The 19103-nt window shown below is 46.9% G+C and overlaps 2 protein-coding genes across 3 annotated transcripts in view; both read right to left on the reverse strand.

Annotated features, from left to right (window-relative positions):
* LOC111837772 (1-phosphatidylinositol 4,5-bisphosphate phosphodiesterase gamma-1-like) overlaps positions 1-10913 on the reverse strand; it is a 32309-nt gene extending 21396 nt beyond the window's left edge. The window contains exons 1-5 of one of the 2 annotated variants that reach the window (XM_023800110.2): positions 9993-10909; positions 9305-9652; positions 2455-2604; positions 1852-1945; positions 517-564 (exon numbers count right to left, since the gene is read on the reverse strand). In XM_023800110.2, coding sequence (XP_023655878.2) covers positions 517-564; positions 1852-1945; positions 2455-2604; positions 9305-9530 — 518 coding nt within the window. In that variant the 5' untranslated portion in view covers positions 9531-9652; positions 9993-10909. Of the gene's footprint in view, positions 1-516; positions 565-1851; positions 1946-2454; positions 2605-9304; positions 9653-9992 lie in introns of both variants that reach the window. The other variant, XM_023800112.2, reaches the window with a different exon arrangement.
* Positions 10914-15810: 4897 nt separating this feature from the next.
* Positions 15811-18482, reverse strand: c4h8orf82 (chromosome 4 C8orf82 homolog). The gene is made up of 3 exons (XM_023800113.2): positions 18100-18482; positions 17946-17994; positions 15811-17080 (listed from the first exon to the last, which is right to left on the reverse strand). Exons 1-3 carry the CDS (start codon positions 18298-18300, stop codon positions 16596-16598), a joined length of 735 nt encoding a protein of 244 aa, XP_023655881.1. The 5' UTR covers positions 18301-18482; the 3' UTR covers positions 15811-16595.
* Positions 18483-19103: the final 621 nt, after the last annotated feature.

The raw sequence follows: 19103 nt of genomic DNA on the forward strand, positions 1-19103 counted from the left end.
AATTACGATTCACCTGTTTAAAATTAACACACTAACGAGGCAGACGGTTTTAAATATATAAATAATAATGTTTCAACTTGTATTGAATTTCACATTTAAACACCTAAGGCTGGATTTCATTCAGAAGCTGTTTAGGAGAAACTGAGCTTGGTGAGTTTGTCTTGGCTGATAATAGCTCCAGAGAGGGGGGGGGTGTTTTTCCAGGAAGGCCCCAGTGGACGGCACAGCCTCCCAGAGCAGGCCGATATCGAGGAGCCGAAGCGGCAGAGAACAGGACGGAGAGAAACACAGGAGAAACACAGGGGAAACACAGGAGAAACACAGGGGAAACACAGGGGAAACACAGGGGAAAAGGCTTTGTGGTGGGGCAGGTGATTCTTAAACAGCCGCTGCTCAGAGCCGTCGGGTCCCTAACGCTTCCGTCGGACAGAGGGTTTATGTGAGAGAGCCAAGCCCGTAGAGAGTGCCGGAAAAACCTGGAACGTTTCGCCGCCGGGCGTGACCGGTCTTACCCACCTGCCTTCATGGCTGCGGTCCACGGCTTCGAACTGCTTCCTCAGCCACCTGTGAGAGAGGAAGACAGGGCGTGTGAGATGGCAGCTAGGGGGCAGGACGGTTAGGGGACCCGGAACGTTTGTGAAACCAAAATCTGGAGCTGTGGAGACTGGAACCGGAAAGAGCACAGCTCATATGACGCCCCCCCCCCCCCCCATTCAGGGCTGGGGGACGGGGGGGTCAGCTCCTTGTTTTAGGTTAAACCAAGTTCAGCAGACTCTGTGACGGGGTGGGCGAGTACAGAAGAAAACTGGAGAGGGATTAAAAAAAATGATAAAAAAGTCAAGCTGAGTGGAGGAAGCGTACATGGAATATGCAAAACCAGCCCTCCCCCTCCCCCCCCGAGCTTCCCCGCTGCCCCCCAGCCACGCACAAAGGCTCCCTTAAGCAGCTCACATTAAATTCACCCCGAGTGGCTGGCAGGACGCGCCATACGCATGACGGGCCGGACGAAGGCGACGGAGTAGCAGCCGAACGGGACCTTTGTTTATTAAGGCCCAAAAAGATGTGTTTACTCCAGACCGAATTACCTGGACAAACAAAGGTGAGACGAAATAAACACCAGGGGGATATTTCCGGCCTGTCTTGTCCCAAACCCCCCCAGCCCCCCCCTCTCCCGTCCCAAAAATCTGTTTCCAAATTGAACCACACTCCAAAAAAAAAAATCCATTCATTATTCATGGAGTATGACACAGAAAGGCCTGCATTAAGCACCGCGGTCAGACATACTCCCGCCCCAATGCGACTGACCCCCACGGCTCCAGCTGTTTGTTTACAGCCGCCACGATGTCGCCACTTGGGGTCCTATCCTGGCAGCGACGGAGGCAGGCACATCAACTTTTAGCTCTAGACACAAAAAAATCAGGAACAGGGTTTCCTATTGGCTGTTCTGTTTCAATGGAGCAGAACCGCTAGGGAGACTCAGGGCACCGTGTCCCAAATGAGAAAGAAGGCAACATACTGAAGAAGAAGACAGGACTGGAACCTAATGCACCATCCCTGATCTGTCACATGCCTGGATGAAACACCGGCCCTGAATTACTGGGTATATAAACTGGGTAAATTAAATGACAGGAATGAACCAGAAAATAACAGTAGTAATAGCAAAAAAGTGTGTCGATCATCGGGTGGTTCAAGCCCCAGTGTCAGCAGAGTGATTTCACTGCTGGGCCCCTAAGCAAGGTCCTTACCACCCATCTGCTTCAGGGACTGGCTCTCTAAACTGCTTTGGATAAGCATCTGCTTAGTAAGGTCGCTCCTCCACAGGGGACTGACGTCCTCGTCACCTCGGCTCACCTGTCGATGTGCTGTGGGGTTGAGGACCTCTGGGTGTCCGCTATCAGCCAGTTCAAACCCGTGATCCACATGTTCACCTCCTCCTCACTAAAGGCTGGGGGGGGGGGGGGGGCAGGGATGGGAAACAGCCAGAGAGACACATTTAACACCTTACTGGGTAACCATCAGCACAGGCATCTGGACCTGAAATCAAATGGGCCCTAGATCCACACCCCAGCAGGGAATCTGCTGCTGTACCAAAAGATGAAAGTATACAGGAAGCTGGTGGTTATGGGTTCAGACCAGGAACCTGAAAGTGGCTAGTCTACCCCAGGAGGGTATGTGGTCGCAGCCTGAAACTAACCTCAGGATTAATGCAGCTGTGAATGTGTGATACCTCACATTAGCCAAAAATATTAAAGTAAAACCATAAAAAACATTCTGGATCTTTAGGCTTGTCGTGATGATGATGATGATGATGAGAGATATGCAGGCAGATGAGAGCTATCTAAAAAATCCTGATGTGATATGTAGAAGCAGTGAGGATGACCCAGTAACATACAAGTAGGTGAGGGGGGAGAGGAAGTAGCGAGGGCAGCGGGAGGGGAAGGCGAGGGGACGGACCGGCCACGCTGAGGGTCTTCAGCCGGAACTCGAGGCCGTAGAGTACAATGAAGCAGAGCGCCGGGTCCAGCTTGCGGGCCTCCTCTGGGTAGCGCTCGAAGTCCCGTGAGGCCTTGCCCAATCGCAGCTCCTTGATCTCCCGGATGTCGACTGCCGGCCAATCAGAGTCAGAGTCAGCGGACTGCAGGTCATCAATGCACCCCCCCCCCTAGTAAAACTGAGCCAAAGAGAGCACCTCGATACCCATGTGGTACCCATGACATCACCTGGCATCAAATCAATCAGATTAACCTGGGAATTTTTCAGCAGGTGGTTATAGGGTCCAATCCTAGAACTTTGCTCCCCAGAATTTATTCTGTATATATACACACCGGAATAAGAGAGCTGTAAAAAAGTATATAACAAAAAAAGCACAATAAAAAGTATATAATAAATGGGGAGTATAAGTAATAATCATTCCCACTGATGACCCCCTAAGGCAGCACAGCTGGTGACAGAATGTGTCCCCCGTACATGAGGTTAATATCTCTGCGGAGCGCTCAACAAACATGGAGAGGGACAAAGGTCGCCTCTGCGTACATCTGGCAACAACCATCTGTACTGTCCCATGCTGTACACACACACACACACACACACACACACACACACACGGGCATGCAGGCGAAACAGAAGCACGCCACAGGCACGCAGAGAGATCTGTGCGGTGACCGCACCTCCGTCACCATGGCGCCACGCTGCCACAGGCCCCGGTTGTGCCCGCGCCCACACCCTTCGTCCTGGGCCACCCCAAGGGGGAGGCTGCAGGTTCAGACTCAGGGAGGGGTCCTGCAGTGCCTCTGAGAATAACACTAAGTGGCCATTTGCTCTGCAGCTGAATAAAAGCTAAAAAAAAATCCCTTTGATGTCTCCGAAGCCACGAAAGCGCAACAACAATAACAGCCGTGCTACGCGCTGACCCGACTCAGGAGGGGTGGGCTCCGGCAGCGTCGGGGAGGGTGAGGGGTTCGAGTTTCAGGAGGGGGCCGTAACCCTAAACGAGGTGGCCGTGGAAGCGCACGCCGTGCCAGGCTCAGTGGGGCAAGCGAGCTCCAAACTGGGAAGGCTGAGTGCCAACTGGGGGCAGAGGGAAGGTCAGGGGTGAGGGAGAGGGGGGAAGGATAGAGATAAAGTGAGGGATAGAGGCAGGGAGAGAGGACAGGAAAGAAGGGAAGGCAAACTTTTGGGGCCGTTGTCTGTCTCTCTCTCTCTCTCTCTCACACACACACTCGTTCATTTCCATCTACAAAGAGCCGTAAATGAGAGGATGATGAAAATCATGTGCGGGGGGGGGGGGCACAGTGTCACTGCGCCACACCCCACAGGGCTCAGTGCAACTGTGTGAATTTGGGATCAGGGTGGAGGGGTGTGGCTTCTGCACGTATGGTGATCCAACTGTACCAGCTACATACTGTGCATTGGATCAGACAGGAACAACACAGGGTCTCTGACCCGACAGGGAGGCACCAGAATCCAGCCCGAGACCCAGTTCTTTCAGTCCCAGTCTCACAGCAGGGCCCAGGAGACGTGCTCCGTTTCTGCTGCTGACTGAAAGGTCGACCGCTGACATGCCCCAGGGTGGCTGCCCACCCCCTTTGTCTGTCCTGCTTTTTTTTTCCATCCATGATATCCTCCTTTTTGCATCCCCTGAGGGGTCCAGGTCACGCCACGGGGGGGAGTACATGCTGAGGTGGCCCAGCTCTACCACCTGTGAGTGACCCGCTGGCTGGACGGCGGCATGACAGCCCAACAGCACTCAGTCTGTCCTTCGCACCATTGATGGGCGGATTTCATCTTGTCCAGCACAAGGCTCACCCTCTCCACCCAGTTACAAACAACACAATTTAAAGTGGAAATGCAAACTGGTGCATTGTGGGATACAACTGAAGAGAAATTCTAGGGTATTTTAAGGTAGGAGGCATAAGAGGGGCCAGAAATCATATATAAGGGCCAATCAGCTTTCAGATGGGGCCAGTGGCCACGCCCCTGTCTACACACCAAGAAATACTTCTACTGCACACATTCTACTAGTGCAGCTATAGTTAAGACCAAAACGCTAACCATGACCGGTCCACATGCTATGGTTCACAAAAAAACAACAATATATAATATAATCAGAGCAGTTAATGAGCCCTGCAATGGGAATGGGAAGAACCAGGCTGAGCACCAGCACATCACACAGGGACAGACCAACACTAAGACAGGGACAGACCAACACTAAGACAGGGACAGACCAACACTATGACAGGGACAGACCAACACTAAGACAGGGACAGACCAACACTAAGACAGGGACAGACCAACACTAAGACAGGGGCAGACCAACACTAAGACAGGGACAGACCAACACTAAGACAGGGACAGACCAACACTAAAACAGGGGCAGACCAACACTAAGACAGGGACAGACCAACACTAAGAAATTCCTTATGCTAATCCTTCCTCTTCCTTTGTTTTTGAAGTCTCCTTATCTTCCAGAATGACAGCATCCTTCCCAAGGATAACCTCACTCTTCCTCCCCTTCTTCCTGCATGGCCCCTTTGCCACTCCCCAACCCCCCCGCCCCCCCCTCAGCCAATCATGAGCTGGCTTATTATAAAACATAAATCATTGATACATACATATAAAACGAACTTACTGGCTACAGATTGACAGATGACAGCCCCAAATTCACAGAATTCCAAACCAACCACATCATGATTAATAAAAGGTATTCCCATTTGCACGTAATTTATTACAAGCTCATGGGCGTTTTACTTACACAAAAATGTTCTAAGGGCAGAACAAAAAATGATTTGTTTAGAGAGATAACCAATCAGATGGTAGAGGAGGTGGAACCAACCAATCAGATCTCTTGGTCCCACCTCCTCTATAAGGGGAGATTATACCACAGTCCATGTTACAGCAGCATTAAGTCATACTGGTCAGCTTTAAATCCAAAGCATATGTGGAGCTATACAGGTCATGAACAGTAGGTGGCGTGGCAGGTAAGCTATCACCTCTGTAGCCAGAACGCTGAGGCTGGGTTTCTGCATCACGGAACAATCCATCAAAACGCCCCCACGGCACACCCCCCTTTTAAACACACACCGCACACTCCATGTCCTAAGTATACAGCCATCCATCTTCACGCCTCTTATCCCAGTCAGAGTCCCGGGGGGCTGGAGCCTATCCCACAAGACGGGGGTCCGCCCTGGACGGGGTGCAAAGACGTACAACACCAAAGATATCCTTTCTGCCATTTGCACAGGCACACAGGAATGCTTCTCTTTCCCTACTTCATCCTGCTCTCCATGAGACACACAGGCACAGGGTCCCCACAACGTTGTAAAGTCTGGTACTTTTTAGCTTGCGGGGACATTTTTCAGGTGCCCACAATATAAACCTTAATCTTATAAAAATCCATGACTATAATCAAAAAAGTCAAAATTTTGTTAGCAGTCAAAGAAAATGTTTTGATGATCTTCATGTTGCTGTACAACTATGACATTATGTCAAAGTGTCATTTCAAAGCCTCTCCTAAAATTACCCCAGTATTTGCAGCAATCATCCAATACACCCATGTATATTTTGATTCGACCACAAGTATACCACATTTGGCTAATCAATACCCAATTGAGATTACTTAACTAATTAAGTTAATTAAGTGAGCTGGTGGTGAAATTTAACATGGAATGGCTGGGGTGCCCCTGTGGAGAGGTTTGGGAACTGAAGCGGTGTTCAAATAGCCATCCAACAAGATGCCTGTGACTTTTTGGAGAACAGAAGAAATTCTGCTTTTATTTTTATTGTTACTGTTAATTTGCAAACATTCTGATATTAAATTGTGTGCTTTTTGCTGAGCAAATATATACTTACTACCCAGATAATTTTTCTTTGACTGCCTAAGACTTGTGTTTGTACAGGACCAGTCAATAGGCCGGACACTCACTAAAAATCATTTGTGTTTCAACGAGATAACAGCCCTAAGCACACTTTCTGGTTATGTAGTAGGTATTATCTTATGAACAAGAAAAGAGATGGAGTGCTGTGACAGATGACCTGGCCCCCACAATCCCCCGACCTAAACCTGTAGAGCTGATCTGGGATGAGTTGGATCAAAGAGTAAGAGCAAGAAAGCTTGTGGCCAGCATCCCAGGTGGCTATATCTGCAAGCTAGCTGAAAGAACGCAGAGAGTCTGCAATGCTGTCATCGAAGCAAAAGGGGGCTATTTAGATAAGTGTAAAATCTGAGGAAGTTTTGAGATGTTCAACTTTGCTTGGTCATTGTAATATTTGGTGTGTTACTGTACTGCCTGGAGGCCTTTTACTATAAGGTGAATGACAGCTAAAATAGAGACAGATGCATTAAAACAGGTGTGCCCAGATTTTTCACTGGTACTGTATGGCTTTGTATTTCTGAGCAAAGAACATGGGTGTTAAAGTATAACTGCGCAAAAACACCCAGTGAAGGTTTTACAGAATGGGGCCAGTGCAGGAGACACTAATGGGCGCCGCCAGAGACCTTCCGGACTGGTGTGCCTCCGTGCCTTTTTCCATCCAGCCAAAGAAGGTCAGAAATAGACGATGCCTAGATAGCTGTGAGAGAGAGAGAGAGAGAGAGAGAGAGAGCGGCCTGCGAGAACGGGGAGGAGACGGACGTGCGGGTTCACGCTCCGTCCCGTCAGGAATGTCGGAGCGGAAAAAGCCAAACACCCCGTAATTTAAAGTGGGCGGAAGGAAGGAGTGGCAAAGAGGAATGGAGTTGGTGGGGGGGGGGGATTGGAATAAAGGGGGAGAGGAAAGGAAAGAAGGAAAAGCCTAGAATGAAAGAGCAGACGCAGGACTGAGGACGAGGATACGAAAGTTCAACCACGAGCGAGGGGGGATAGTGGAGAGGAGGCGGGGGAGGAGTAATGGGGGGGAGAGGAGACGCACACATGAGGTTCTTGGAATGTGCCCCCATGCGGTTAGGTGGGGGGGGGGGGATTCTGGCATCACGCACACCAGCGGGGGGGCAGGCCAGCGAGTGGCCGGCTGCTGTAATTGATGAGGAGAGGGGGAGACGGTTCACCCCCCTCCGCACTGAATGATTTACCAGGCGCTCCTGCGGTCACACGCAGCGGAGGGCGTGGGTGACTGCTGGAAGGAGGCGCTGGCTTGGGCGGGGAGGGGGGGGGCGGGGAGGGCTATGGGCCACCAGCCGGGCTCTGTGACTCTGAACCGGGGGGCAGCGGAGCTCTGAACGGTCACCGCGTACTGACAGAGAGCTCAGCGGTGCTCCAGCTACACCCCTCCTCAGGAAGTACCACGGCCAGCTACTTCCCATTAGCAGGTCCCTCAAACATGCCGGAGCAAAACAAGCCCCAAGCTTCCATTTAGGACGCAGGTCACTTACAGCTCGAGACAGCGTTTCAGTAACTAGCAAGGGTCATCGTTTTCCTTACTTCTGATCAACAAACGTGTTTCAACCTGCCGCTGTTTGGTCAAACCTTATCCTTCTGGTGGCATCATGCCCAAGACAAGGCCATCTAACGCACCTCGAAGCCTACAGCAGTCAAATATTTACAGTTTGAGCTCCAGGTCTCTCGGTTCTGTTCGAGGGGTAGAGGTTCCGACATAAGCAAAATCATAACTCAAGTTGTCCACAGGAAGTGGAAATAGGGCCGAAAAGCGAAACAGCATAAGCTGGCAGTCAGGACATCCTGCTTCGGAATCCTCAGATTGGCCTGATATTCTAAACACTGAATAAATAACAGCTTTAAGCCCAGGGGGGAGAAAAGACTCCTTCTCAGCTAAACGTGACTCAGCACAATGCATGTGGATGAGGATCCATAGAACAAGAGGCTAGAACAAGGATGGGCAATCTTATCCGACAAAGGGCCGGTGTGTATGTAGGTTTTTGGGGTAACCTTTAGGTCAGCTGTTCAATCACAGGTGTGAGGACTCCTCAGCCAATCAGTCCATCAAATTAGTAAGTTGCAGCAAAAAAGGAGTGTGGATCACAATATGCCTGGCAAAAGTGTGCACCTGGGGGCAGGTACCATGGGAGTATAAGGATGTCTTAATTCTCAGGGTCAGTTTGCTTGCGAGTCTGGGGGGTCACACACATTGTTCCCGGGGGTATTGAGTTCCAACAGCTGACTGACTGCTGCATTTCCAATGGGACGCCAGTAGGTAGTGGTTAATTAAAGAGCCACTGAAAGTTTGGACACCGAATTCTTACACAACTGATAAAGAAATGGAACCAATTTAAGGCACAGCTGTAAAAACAGAACAGAGACTCATCCTGTTTAAAAGCTTGCTAAGCAACATGCGCATAACCCGCGGCCTCTACACTCATACGGCGCGGTCTTATACATCAAACAGCACTTTGAAATGTAACTCTGTGATCTGGTGAGATCTAATTCAAACTGAAACAGGATAATTGCCCCTTTCCTAAAATGAAATGTTACAACTAAGTGACTAATAGATGGTGCAAACTTTCGAATGAGTTTCTTTTCCATATAAAAGTCACGTTTTCTGCAAGGCCTATATATGAATATGATACGTACGTAAAATCACAGCCGTGATAAACACTTTATGCCACCTTGTCTTATCAAATAGAAGACTAGATTTCCTCTTGCTGACTGCCAAGTTGCAGTTAGAGCTCCTCAACCTCACACGTAATCGCACTGGAAGCTATAAAAGGGGCCGTATTGAGACGGTGATTACGACAGTCCGGAAAGGGTGGCGGCATCGCCTGTCAGGGCGGGTGGAGTTGGGGACACCCAGCCGCGAAGAGAACAGCACAATATTTGTCTTGGCTGTCACCAGATCGCGCAGAAATACTTACTCTCGCCCTCGAGCTTATCAGGGTTCCGGCTCCAGATGATTTGCCTGGTGTCCTGCTTAATCTGGAAGGTCCTCCTCTCGGGTCGCTGCGATTTCTTCTGGTAGAAGACGGTGAGCACCGTGCCAATTTCCAGGCTGTGCAGGATCCGCTCCAGGCCGGTCCCGGTGCCGGCAGCAGGCTCGTCGGCGCAGCCATTGACGCTCCCCCCGAACCTCGCAGCGCACATCCTCACATCTGCATGTCAGCTATTGGGGCGGCGGATACGGGTGGCCGTCCGGCCCGGTGCGCTTCGGTGATTCCGTCAATAACGGTGCCCGGGTGCCACCAGAACAAGTCCAGAGATCGCGGCTTGTTGGGGGAAAAATAATGTCAATGTTTTTTAAAAAAGCGTGTCTAAACAGCCAGCTACGCATAAACTAAATATCCAGCCTCTGCGCTGACCAAATAAAATAAATCAAAACACGAGAATAGATGTTGTGATTTTCCCTCTCCATATGCCGTTTACACTAAAAACAGAAAATCTGCTTCGTCTCACTTTGTTCTTAAAACAAACATTAACTTACAGTCGTTTGTGCAATCATTTAAAAACAGCCACGTGAAACAAAATACCGTCACACATTAATTTCATTGGATATATATTCCCAGCCCAAAAAACAACAAAAAAAAACTAGCAAATTTTTTTTCCAACCTTGGATTTATATCTCCGTGTTATCCTTTCCAGATGCTTCTGGCAGAGAGCCAGATAATTTAAAACAACGAAGGTGTATTTTCCATCCTGGGTATTAACATCCTTCCAAGCTCCGATCCCTCTGACGGCTGTTGCACGTTAATAGTTTGTGCACTTGCGTTACTGTTGCGCCCAACCGCAGGCATACAAATAAACACCGTGAATAAACGCTTACAGCCGGCGTGTATACCAACGACAGCCCGACTAGCACGTCTCTGCAACCGAAAAAGGGGGAACAAAAAAAAAATTTAATCCAAATCTTCCAGATCGCTAATGCAGGGGAATTTATACGCACGATTTCCCCCAATGCATGTGCACCAGAAATAAGCGGATCGTACGTGTGCGATGTTTATAGGAGCAGAGGCGGTCCTCTTTGAGGCGACAGATGAATGTGGAGGTAGGACGGCGGCGACATGAAACGCAAAGGCAACACGACGCGGGCGGCCGTTCAGTCCGCGGTGATAGGCGGAGGCGAGCCGATGCAGAAGCCCGGCGCAATCGTCGGTGGTCCGCGCCTTCCATCCAGCCGATACATTCCCAAAAATCCCCGCTCCTAACGCAGCGACGTCGCAGGAGATCCCCTGGCCCGGCGCTACTTCGACGCGCACGGTGTCCCTCCCGTCTACCTCGGATCCCTATATATTATAAATAATATAAAATATGCTCCTTCGCCTATTACGGACGCGTGTCGCCTCCCCGCCAGCAGCCGTTGCTGGCCCACAGTTCTGTGTACGAGAATGCGGTTCGCCTTGAAAGGAAATACAGGCGCAGCAGGCCGGAAAGAGATCAGCTGGATTTTTTTTCCTCCTGAATTGTATATCACAGGAAAGATGCAGGGAGTACAGCGAAGGAATAGGGGGAAAAAACTGGAGTGGAAAACCGGAGAAATTGAAAGCAAAGCTTACGGAGGAGAAACTGCGACACCTAGGGGCATCTTGGGTGACTGGTGCTCAAGTGGGCCACCTTCAGAAGCGCACGCAGGGACACCGAGCCTTGCTCACCGCCGAGGTTAAAACCAGCCCCCGTTTGGGCCTCGGCGACCCACATTTTTGATCGCTGGCTTATCAATTTAAGCCAGTAGTTTCCAAAACCGGTCTCAGTGGACCCTCTGCGGTACGCCTTCTCCTGCAACTGACCTAATTGTATTTTTAATTTCTTGAGTTAAAGTCAGGACAGCGTAGGTTGAAAACATCCCTGATAACATTTTCAGCTTTTGCATAGGTAATAAGCAACTTAATCCATCTTTGATTATGTAGGTCACGGTCTGATTTTACTGCCACCTTAGTGCAGGCCGCCCTGGTGGCCGAGAGCTGTAAGAGCATCAGCACTCCCGGGCAGTTACATGGACACACTAAAGCCTTTCAGAAAAGGACAAGAGTCAATGTAATGTAGGAAGAAGTTTGTACAATTCCCATTGTTACAGTCAATCTTACATTAGTGTTTTTCTATTGTCCATATTGTTTTTGACAACTGCTGCACAAGCAGATATGTCCACACAATATTGTTGTACTACAGTATAATGACAATAAAGGTCTTTTATGTTACTGGTTAAGTTTCACTTTTTTCAATGTTTACTGAGGCCATTCAACTCACTTGGTAAATCTAGTTTCTAGAAATTCCGCCATGTTTGATTTGAATGATATTCTGCGTTACTTGTGTTCTTTCCCACCTCCCGGGCTGCTACACTCACTTTAGCGCCTTTGGCATAGCGCCAATCATGTTAACTTAGACGGGTTTGCTCACACGTGTGTCTCTCAGCCATCACCACTGTGTCTATACACTGGAGTGTGTGTGTGTGACATCACCGCATAGCCATCCCTGATCAAGTCCATATGCCCCCGGCTGGGCGTGTGCAGGAACCCCAGCCTACTGGTCACTGAGAGGCCAATCACAGGCCGCACACAGCACTCCCACTGTCAGCTGCAGCAGGGGAGAAGAGGGGGCAGGAATAAAGGAAAGACTGAGGGCGGGGAAAGGTCAGAAGAGTGCACTTGCTTAATTTTGATTGGCTGGAAGGCTGTCAATCACGCCTAGCATTCCTTCTGCCAGAGGACTTTATTATGGTTACAATTACATTAATTATTTTCATCATGAAAAACATACACATAAACTGCAGCAGAGTGGGGCAACAATAGAGATATTTAAACGTAAAATGAAAAACAGTTTTCATACCCGGGAACAGGCAAGTAGAGATGGGATGTAATCACACAGAAAAATCGCAAAAAATCCTGGAAATGCTGATTAAATGAAGCACATTCTCACTGCTAATATGTTCAAGATTACTAAAGGTACATATAGGAAATAAATAATAACCGTTTTGAAGGATAACGCTACCTATAGTATTGAAATGTAATGTTGGTTGCATTTCTTAGGACTGGTCAGCACCTGGTAAACCATCCATCCATTCATTAATTTTCTGCCACTCACGCTGGTCCAGGTTGTGGGAAGAGAATTCTGAGCAGAGATGCCCAGACCTCCCTCTCCCCCGCCACTGCTACCACCTTCAACTCCTCCAAGGGGATACCAAGGCATTCTCAGACCAGCAGGGGTGCCCCGGGGGAACCTCCCCAATAGTTACAAAGTTGCCAGTTGTTACATATCTGGCATGATTCTCACGCAAAGAGTCTTGTGGCAAATCTATATTATAGACCTAAAATTAGCTACATCAAACGCGTAGGGGCAGTAGGCAAACATTGCATACTATTTTCAGGGTAATAAAACTGTTACATATACCCTTTCGCTAAGGCTGAGGCTGGACACCCTTAGAAGAAGCCTGTTCATAAGGCCCTCAGGTTTTCATGCTGGCTTTCTGCATAACTCTGACCGGAGAACCCGTTGGTCGTACTCTTTGTGTTTATGCAGAATGGAGAAATGCATGTCCGTCCACATCAGATCACTGAACAGATCCTGAATGGTTTACCTCACGTTTTGTTACGAATTCCCTTCGGCTCAGACCGCGCTGACAGGACGATAACCCCCACCCCCCATGAGGCCCTCAAAGGCCTTGTTTTCTCATCAGTACCGACCAGCGTTATCTAAGTGCAGCTGAGACAACGTTTTGCCGGCGTTCACATCTGGAGTCCTCCGTTGAAATCTGCTTTGTCTGGAGCTTTTACTCTCTGGCTAAAGATCAAGGAATTAAAGAGGAACCAGGGAGAAGAAAGAGCCTCTAAACTAGAAACCCGATTCACAGCACAGCACTAAACTGAATTCTACTAAAGATCGCGTTCAAAAGGAGTTTGCAGTGTGTACTCTTCTCATTTTATTGCTGCATTTAAACATTCACCGAAACATCAGGGTATGAAAAACAGGACAACTCTGTAGCAAAAGTAAACCTGTCTTATAAAAATGAAAACTGGTCATTAAATGATTCATTTGTGACATCATTTACACAGAAAATTATGTATAAATTATGAATCTTAATAATGAAAATTGTCAGGTTGTAAAGCAAATTGTACCACTTGGCTTAAAGATTAATAACAGGATTAATGGTTCCCTGAGGTTCAAATGGTCTGTCATTTTTACTAGATTATTACATGACAGTGTAAGATAGTAAGATATAATTTACATGAGGCTAATAGTATCAGAGGCGATGCTTAGAAGGTGAATCTTCGGCTCTTAGGTATTTTGCTTTATTTAGGCGTATCAGAAGATCACGTCCAGATGTTCTGTGATTGCTCCCTCTCAGCTGGAAAGCAGGCACTGTCACAGCAGGTCTTTTTGGAACGCCACAAGCTCAGTGAAGACCCGTGCTGACACTGCCACCATGTGGAAGGCGTGATAAATGCAACACAGCCAGGGCAATAAGCTCACATATAAACATGAACATGTATGAATTAATGCATGTATATACATGCGTGCTCGCTGGCGTGTACCTGACCTGTGTGTATATTGCATGTCTGTTCCTCTTCTAGTGCCTGGGTTGTATGTTGTGTGTGTATTTTTAAACACTACATATTCCATTCCAAACATATATATATATACACACACATACAGACGTGGATAAATTTGTTGGTACCCATCCACAGAAAAAGAAAAAAACACAACTATCTCTGAAATAACTTGAAACTGACAAAAGTTTAATGGCATCCCTTATTGTTTATTCCATGTTTAACACAAATCAGACTTTGCTTTTGATTCAGTTGAATGTTTTATATAATCATCAATCCATCCATCCATCCATCCATCCATTTACTTCCGCTTATCCGAGGTCGGGTCGCGGGGGCAACAGTCTCAGCAGGGAAACCCAGACTTCCCTCTCCCCGGCCACTTCCTCCAGCTCCTCTGGGGGAATCCCGAGGCGTTCCCAGGCCAGGCGAGAGACAAATGAAAATGGCACAGACAAAAAAGATGGTACCCTTAATTTAATATTTTGTGGTACCACCTTTGGCAGCAATCACTGCCAACAAGCGATCTCTGTACTTCACAATGAGACGTCTGCATTTGCCAACAGGTAGTTTATTCCACTCTTCCTGAGCAAACTGCTCAAGCTGTCTCAGGTTTGAAGGGTGGCATCTCCATACTGCAATTTTCAGATCTTTCCATAGATGTTCAATAGGATTAAGATCTGGGCTTATGGAGAGCCATTTAAGAATAGTCCAATGTTTTTTTCTCAGCCATTCTTCAGTGCTTTTAGCTGAATGTTTCGGGTCATTATCCTGTTGGATGACCCATGACCTGCAACTGAGGCTGAGCTTTCTGACACTGGGAGGTGTTTCGCTCCAGGATGCCTTGGTAGTCTTGAGACTTCATTGTGCCCTGCAGAGATTCAAGGTTCCCTGTGCCAGATGCAGCAAAGCAGCCCCAAATCAAAACCGAGCCCCCTCCATGTTTCACAGTAGGTATGGTGATCTTTTCTTTTAAAGCTTCATTTTTCCTTCTGTAAACATAGAGCTGATTTGACTGCCAAAAAGCTCCAGTTTTGTCTGATCAGTCCAGAGGACATTCTGTCATTTTCTTCCAGAAACTTTGGGGCTTGTCAACATGCATTTTGGCAAATTCCACTCTGGTTTTTTAATGTTTTTCTGTCAATAGTGGAGCCCTCCTGAGTCTTCTTCCATAGAGCCCATTATTGTTCAGAATGCCAATGGATTTGGATGGTTTCCTTGGCTCTTTTTCTACCATCCACACTATCCTTCTGATCAACCCGGGGTTGCATTTCCTCTTGCGTCCACATCCTGGGAGGTTGGCTACAGTCCCATGAACCTTATACTTTTTAATAATATTTGTAACTGTGATCACAGGAACATGAAGCTGCTTGGAGATGGTCTTATAGCCTTTACCTTTAACATGGTTATCTATAATTTTCTTTCTGAGCTCCTCAGACAGCTCTCGCCTTTACATTCTCTGCATTTTTGTTAACTTTGTACATTTTGCATATTTTATGCTAGTAACTACTTTTATTTTCTTTTTCACATTTTTTTTAATCTGTGGTAGATATATTTCATATGCTACCTAGTAGTAGCTACTGTGCTATTATTTTTTTTTGTTGTTTTTCTTTGTATTTTGCAGCATTGAGACAATTAATGTGTTGCCCCACTGAATGGGAAATGGATCATGGAGGTTCTGACTGATTTCTTCAATGTCTGTAAACCAGAACGTGAAAAAGTGCACAGGGATACAAAGTCACTATCTAGTGAGCAGGTAAGACTCTAGAAAGGGGCACTTAATATAACATAACATAACATACAGGAGCTATTTGCCTGTACTAATGGCCTGTGTGGGCCTTATAACTTTACTGGGATAGGAGCATCCAACTACAAATACATAGAACACTGTGTGACTGTGTATACAGTTTATTGACAATGAATACATTTTTCTTACACTCATGGCGATTTTACTGCAATTGCACCCCCTATTGGTCAGATGAAAATGCCATTTGAACATATCAAGTTCAATAAAATTAAATAAATGATATTGTACTGTTATATTTGAAAATGTGGCTTGTTTAGTTATATCAACGTGCAATGATAATTTATCTTAAATTTATTTTACAAATTCACTTATCTGCATGAATGACTGGTTGGGCTGTCTCACCTTGCACCCCGGGGGAAAAAAACCTATTACACTAGTTCAAGGATTGGATATCAAGTATTCGTTTAATTCTGACTGCCCACTAGAGGGCACTCTGACACCAGAACAAAGTTTTACCATACCAAGGGGCTGTTCCATGAAGCAGCATTTCACAGTTAGTGTGCTGACTTAAGCTAAAAGTCATGCTTGTGCAATAAGAGTTTAGGTCAGGAGCATTCCTATTGGACAATCAAAAAACTTCTAATCCAACTAACTGAGAAATCACTGAATACTCCCCAGCACTGAATCTTATACTGTCCTTTTAGATGCACACATCTGCCCGTTATACCTATCTCTAATAAATATTAAAAATATCGAGACCATAAATTAGAATTAAGGACAATATAAATGTCATTTACTGTTTTATGAAAACAAACAATCAATAGCAAACACTGTACTGCATATTTCATCAGTTTTACCACAAATCCGGTAAATGCCTGGATCTCAATCCACAAAAGAAAAATTAGCCTGGTGATTGCAATCTAAATTAGCTCAATTAGTCCCAGTTAGCTCCTCTTCGTCCTCAGGAAAATGTCTGGCCAGCTCATTGGTCAGAGAATGCCGCTCTCCTGCCCACAGGAAGTGGGTGGGTTGCCCACCATGGGGCTGATCGGGGGGGTATTCAAAGTGGGGGCTGAGCTCGAAGGCCAGGGCAGAGCGCACCAGCCCTACTGACCCTGCCCGATTGGCACAGGGGTGGTAGAGCCGCCCCGTGCGCGGATGCATGAACAGAGCTTCTGGGCGGAACGGCGCAGTCAGCTTATCCCCGCCCCCACAGAATGAAAGCATCTCAGAGGCACCGCCCCCATCACCAAGCCCCACCCCCGGCAACATGTGTGTGAACACCAGGGGCCTGTCATCACAGCGCAGGAAGTTCCTCTCCCTCCCACACAGAGCCAGGAAGGGAAACTGATCCTGATAGCGGCCGGTTTCGTTGGGCCGCAGACGGGTGAAGAAGAAGACCAAGAACTGTTTATCTGCACGTAAGACAAAAGAGTGCCGACTTCTCATAATTAGAACATCTATGCTCAGATAATAATTATGAAAAACCTGTCGATGTGCATGGAGCCATCAAAGGAGTGACAGTGTAAATAAGGTCCATGTGTGGGTGCAGAGAAGCTATAACATCATCAAACTGAAACGGCTTCGTCTGACATAGGCACGGGAAGACGTTTTCAGCTCGGGTGCTGAAAGTAGAAAATGAGTAAACATCACTGAAGTTCTTTTGTATCGTCGGTAGTTATCAACAGCTACTCTTTTTGGACAAATAATGAAAGTCGCCTCTGAGCCGTTGCGAGATAACTAACATAATGCTATTAAGTTCTTCTTCGACGAAACGGACAAGAGGGGGCGCTGAAGCACCCAGCAGCTACTTCCGGGAACATTATAAAGCGCTTAATGCTTAGCGATCTCCATAAGGACCCATTAAAAGGAAAAGGCTTAGCATTATATAAATGTCACTAGACATACACCTACAAGCACCAAATCTACTTCACTAATACTAAACTATATATATATGGCCTATGTAGTTATGCCATATCGTTGCCTCACCGCAAATGACAAACCAAAACAAGGACCAAGCACGACCAAATGCTTTTCTCAATTCTCAGATCATAAATGCAATCTACTATGAAAAGACTGAATGCGTAGTCCAAGGAATAATGTATAATAAAATTTGTACTGTCCGTTAAACTTTTTCCTCTGCATAAGATAAAAAGAAACGCTTCACCCACAACTGTGCTCTGCATGCAGTAACAATATGGCACAACCATATTAGTATAATGGGAGTAAGTGTTTCATAATAAGTGTTTTGGAAAGTCTGCTACTTTCAGCGCAACTGACCTTTGAAACAAGTGATGAAGTTCTTCACTTTAGTGTCATCTAGGAAGAGCTGGCAAAAAAATGACATCAGTAAAGCTGCAACGCAAGCACATGAGGACTCAATGATAAGTGTCAGGACAAGCATTTTTAGGTCAGAAAAATCCAGCAGTGTCACCTGTCCCTGGTGGTCGATGTAGTAGAAGTACTCCCGTAGGTGGGGCTCGGGGGCCTGGCCTTGCACATACGCAGCGTTTCGCCGAGCGCAGCGCTCCACCGTCGTCGCCGCCGCATCCAGCAGCCGCCGTCTCCGTCCAGCATTCCGTAGAGACAAGGCGGCAGCCGCAACTTTCTGCTTCGCTGCTAGGAGGAAAAACATTATTCCTTTCGATTCACATTAGATCTGCTGAGGGGCTGCCCAAACAATGGATAATGTACCGAGGCTACCAACATGACGGTTTAATAATAAAATAAAATATTAATATACTATCACATTCGTCCTCCAAAGACACTGCGTACTGAAAAGTGCAGCGTTGTATTGAGTCGAAGTAGGGGGAATGGTCCGACTGTGACACCGGATAATGAAATACGAGCACTACATTTCAGTTCCGCCCCCCGCTCTTCAATGGATAGAATAGAATCAGTGTTGTCACTGTACATATCAACTAAACTACTATATAATAACGACGACAAAGACAACAACAACAATGATAATGGAACCTGAAGACTAAGGGCGCTTTTACACCACACAAAGTAATGCAAAAGGATGTGCATTACACACACACACACAACCACACACACACACACTCAAATTTTGGAATCACTGAGAATTTTTCTGGTGTTGGAAAGAAATTTTGTTTCAAATTTGCTTCAAAATAACATTCTACTAATACTAAGACAGTCTAGACATTGGTATTGTTGTAGATGACAATGATACCACTGCAAGAACATGATTTTTAGTGAATATCTATATAGGCATACAAAGGGGAATTTTCAGCAACCATCACTCCTGTGTACCAGTGACACTGTAAGTTGTGTGAGCTAATCCTACGTTATGTTAAAAGGCTAATTCTTCATTTGAAAACCATTGTGCAAATATATTAGCACAGGTGAAATCTATTGTGCTGTTTGAGGAAACCGTAAAACCAGTCTTCTTTGGGCTGTTACGTGTCAGTAGCATGA

This window comes from Paramormyrops kingsleyae, chromosome 4 (assembly GCF_048594095.1).
Source record: "Paramormyrops kingsleyae isolate MSU_618 chromosome 4, PKINGS_0.4, whole genome shotgun sequence".
NCBI lineage: Eukaryota > Metazoa > Chordata > Actinopteri > Osteoglossiformes > Mormyridae > Paramormyrops > Paramormyrops kingsleyae.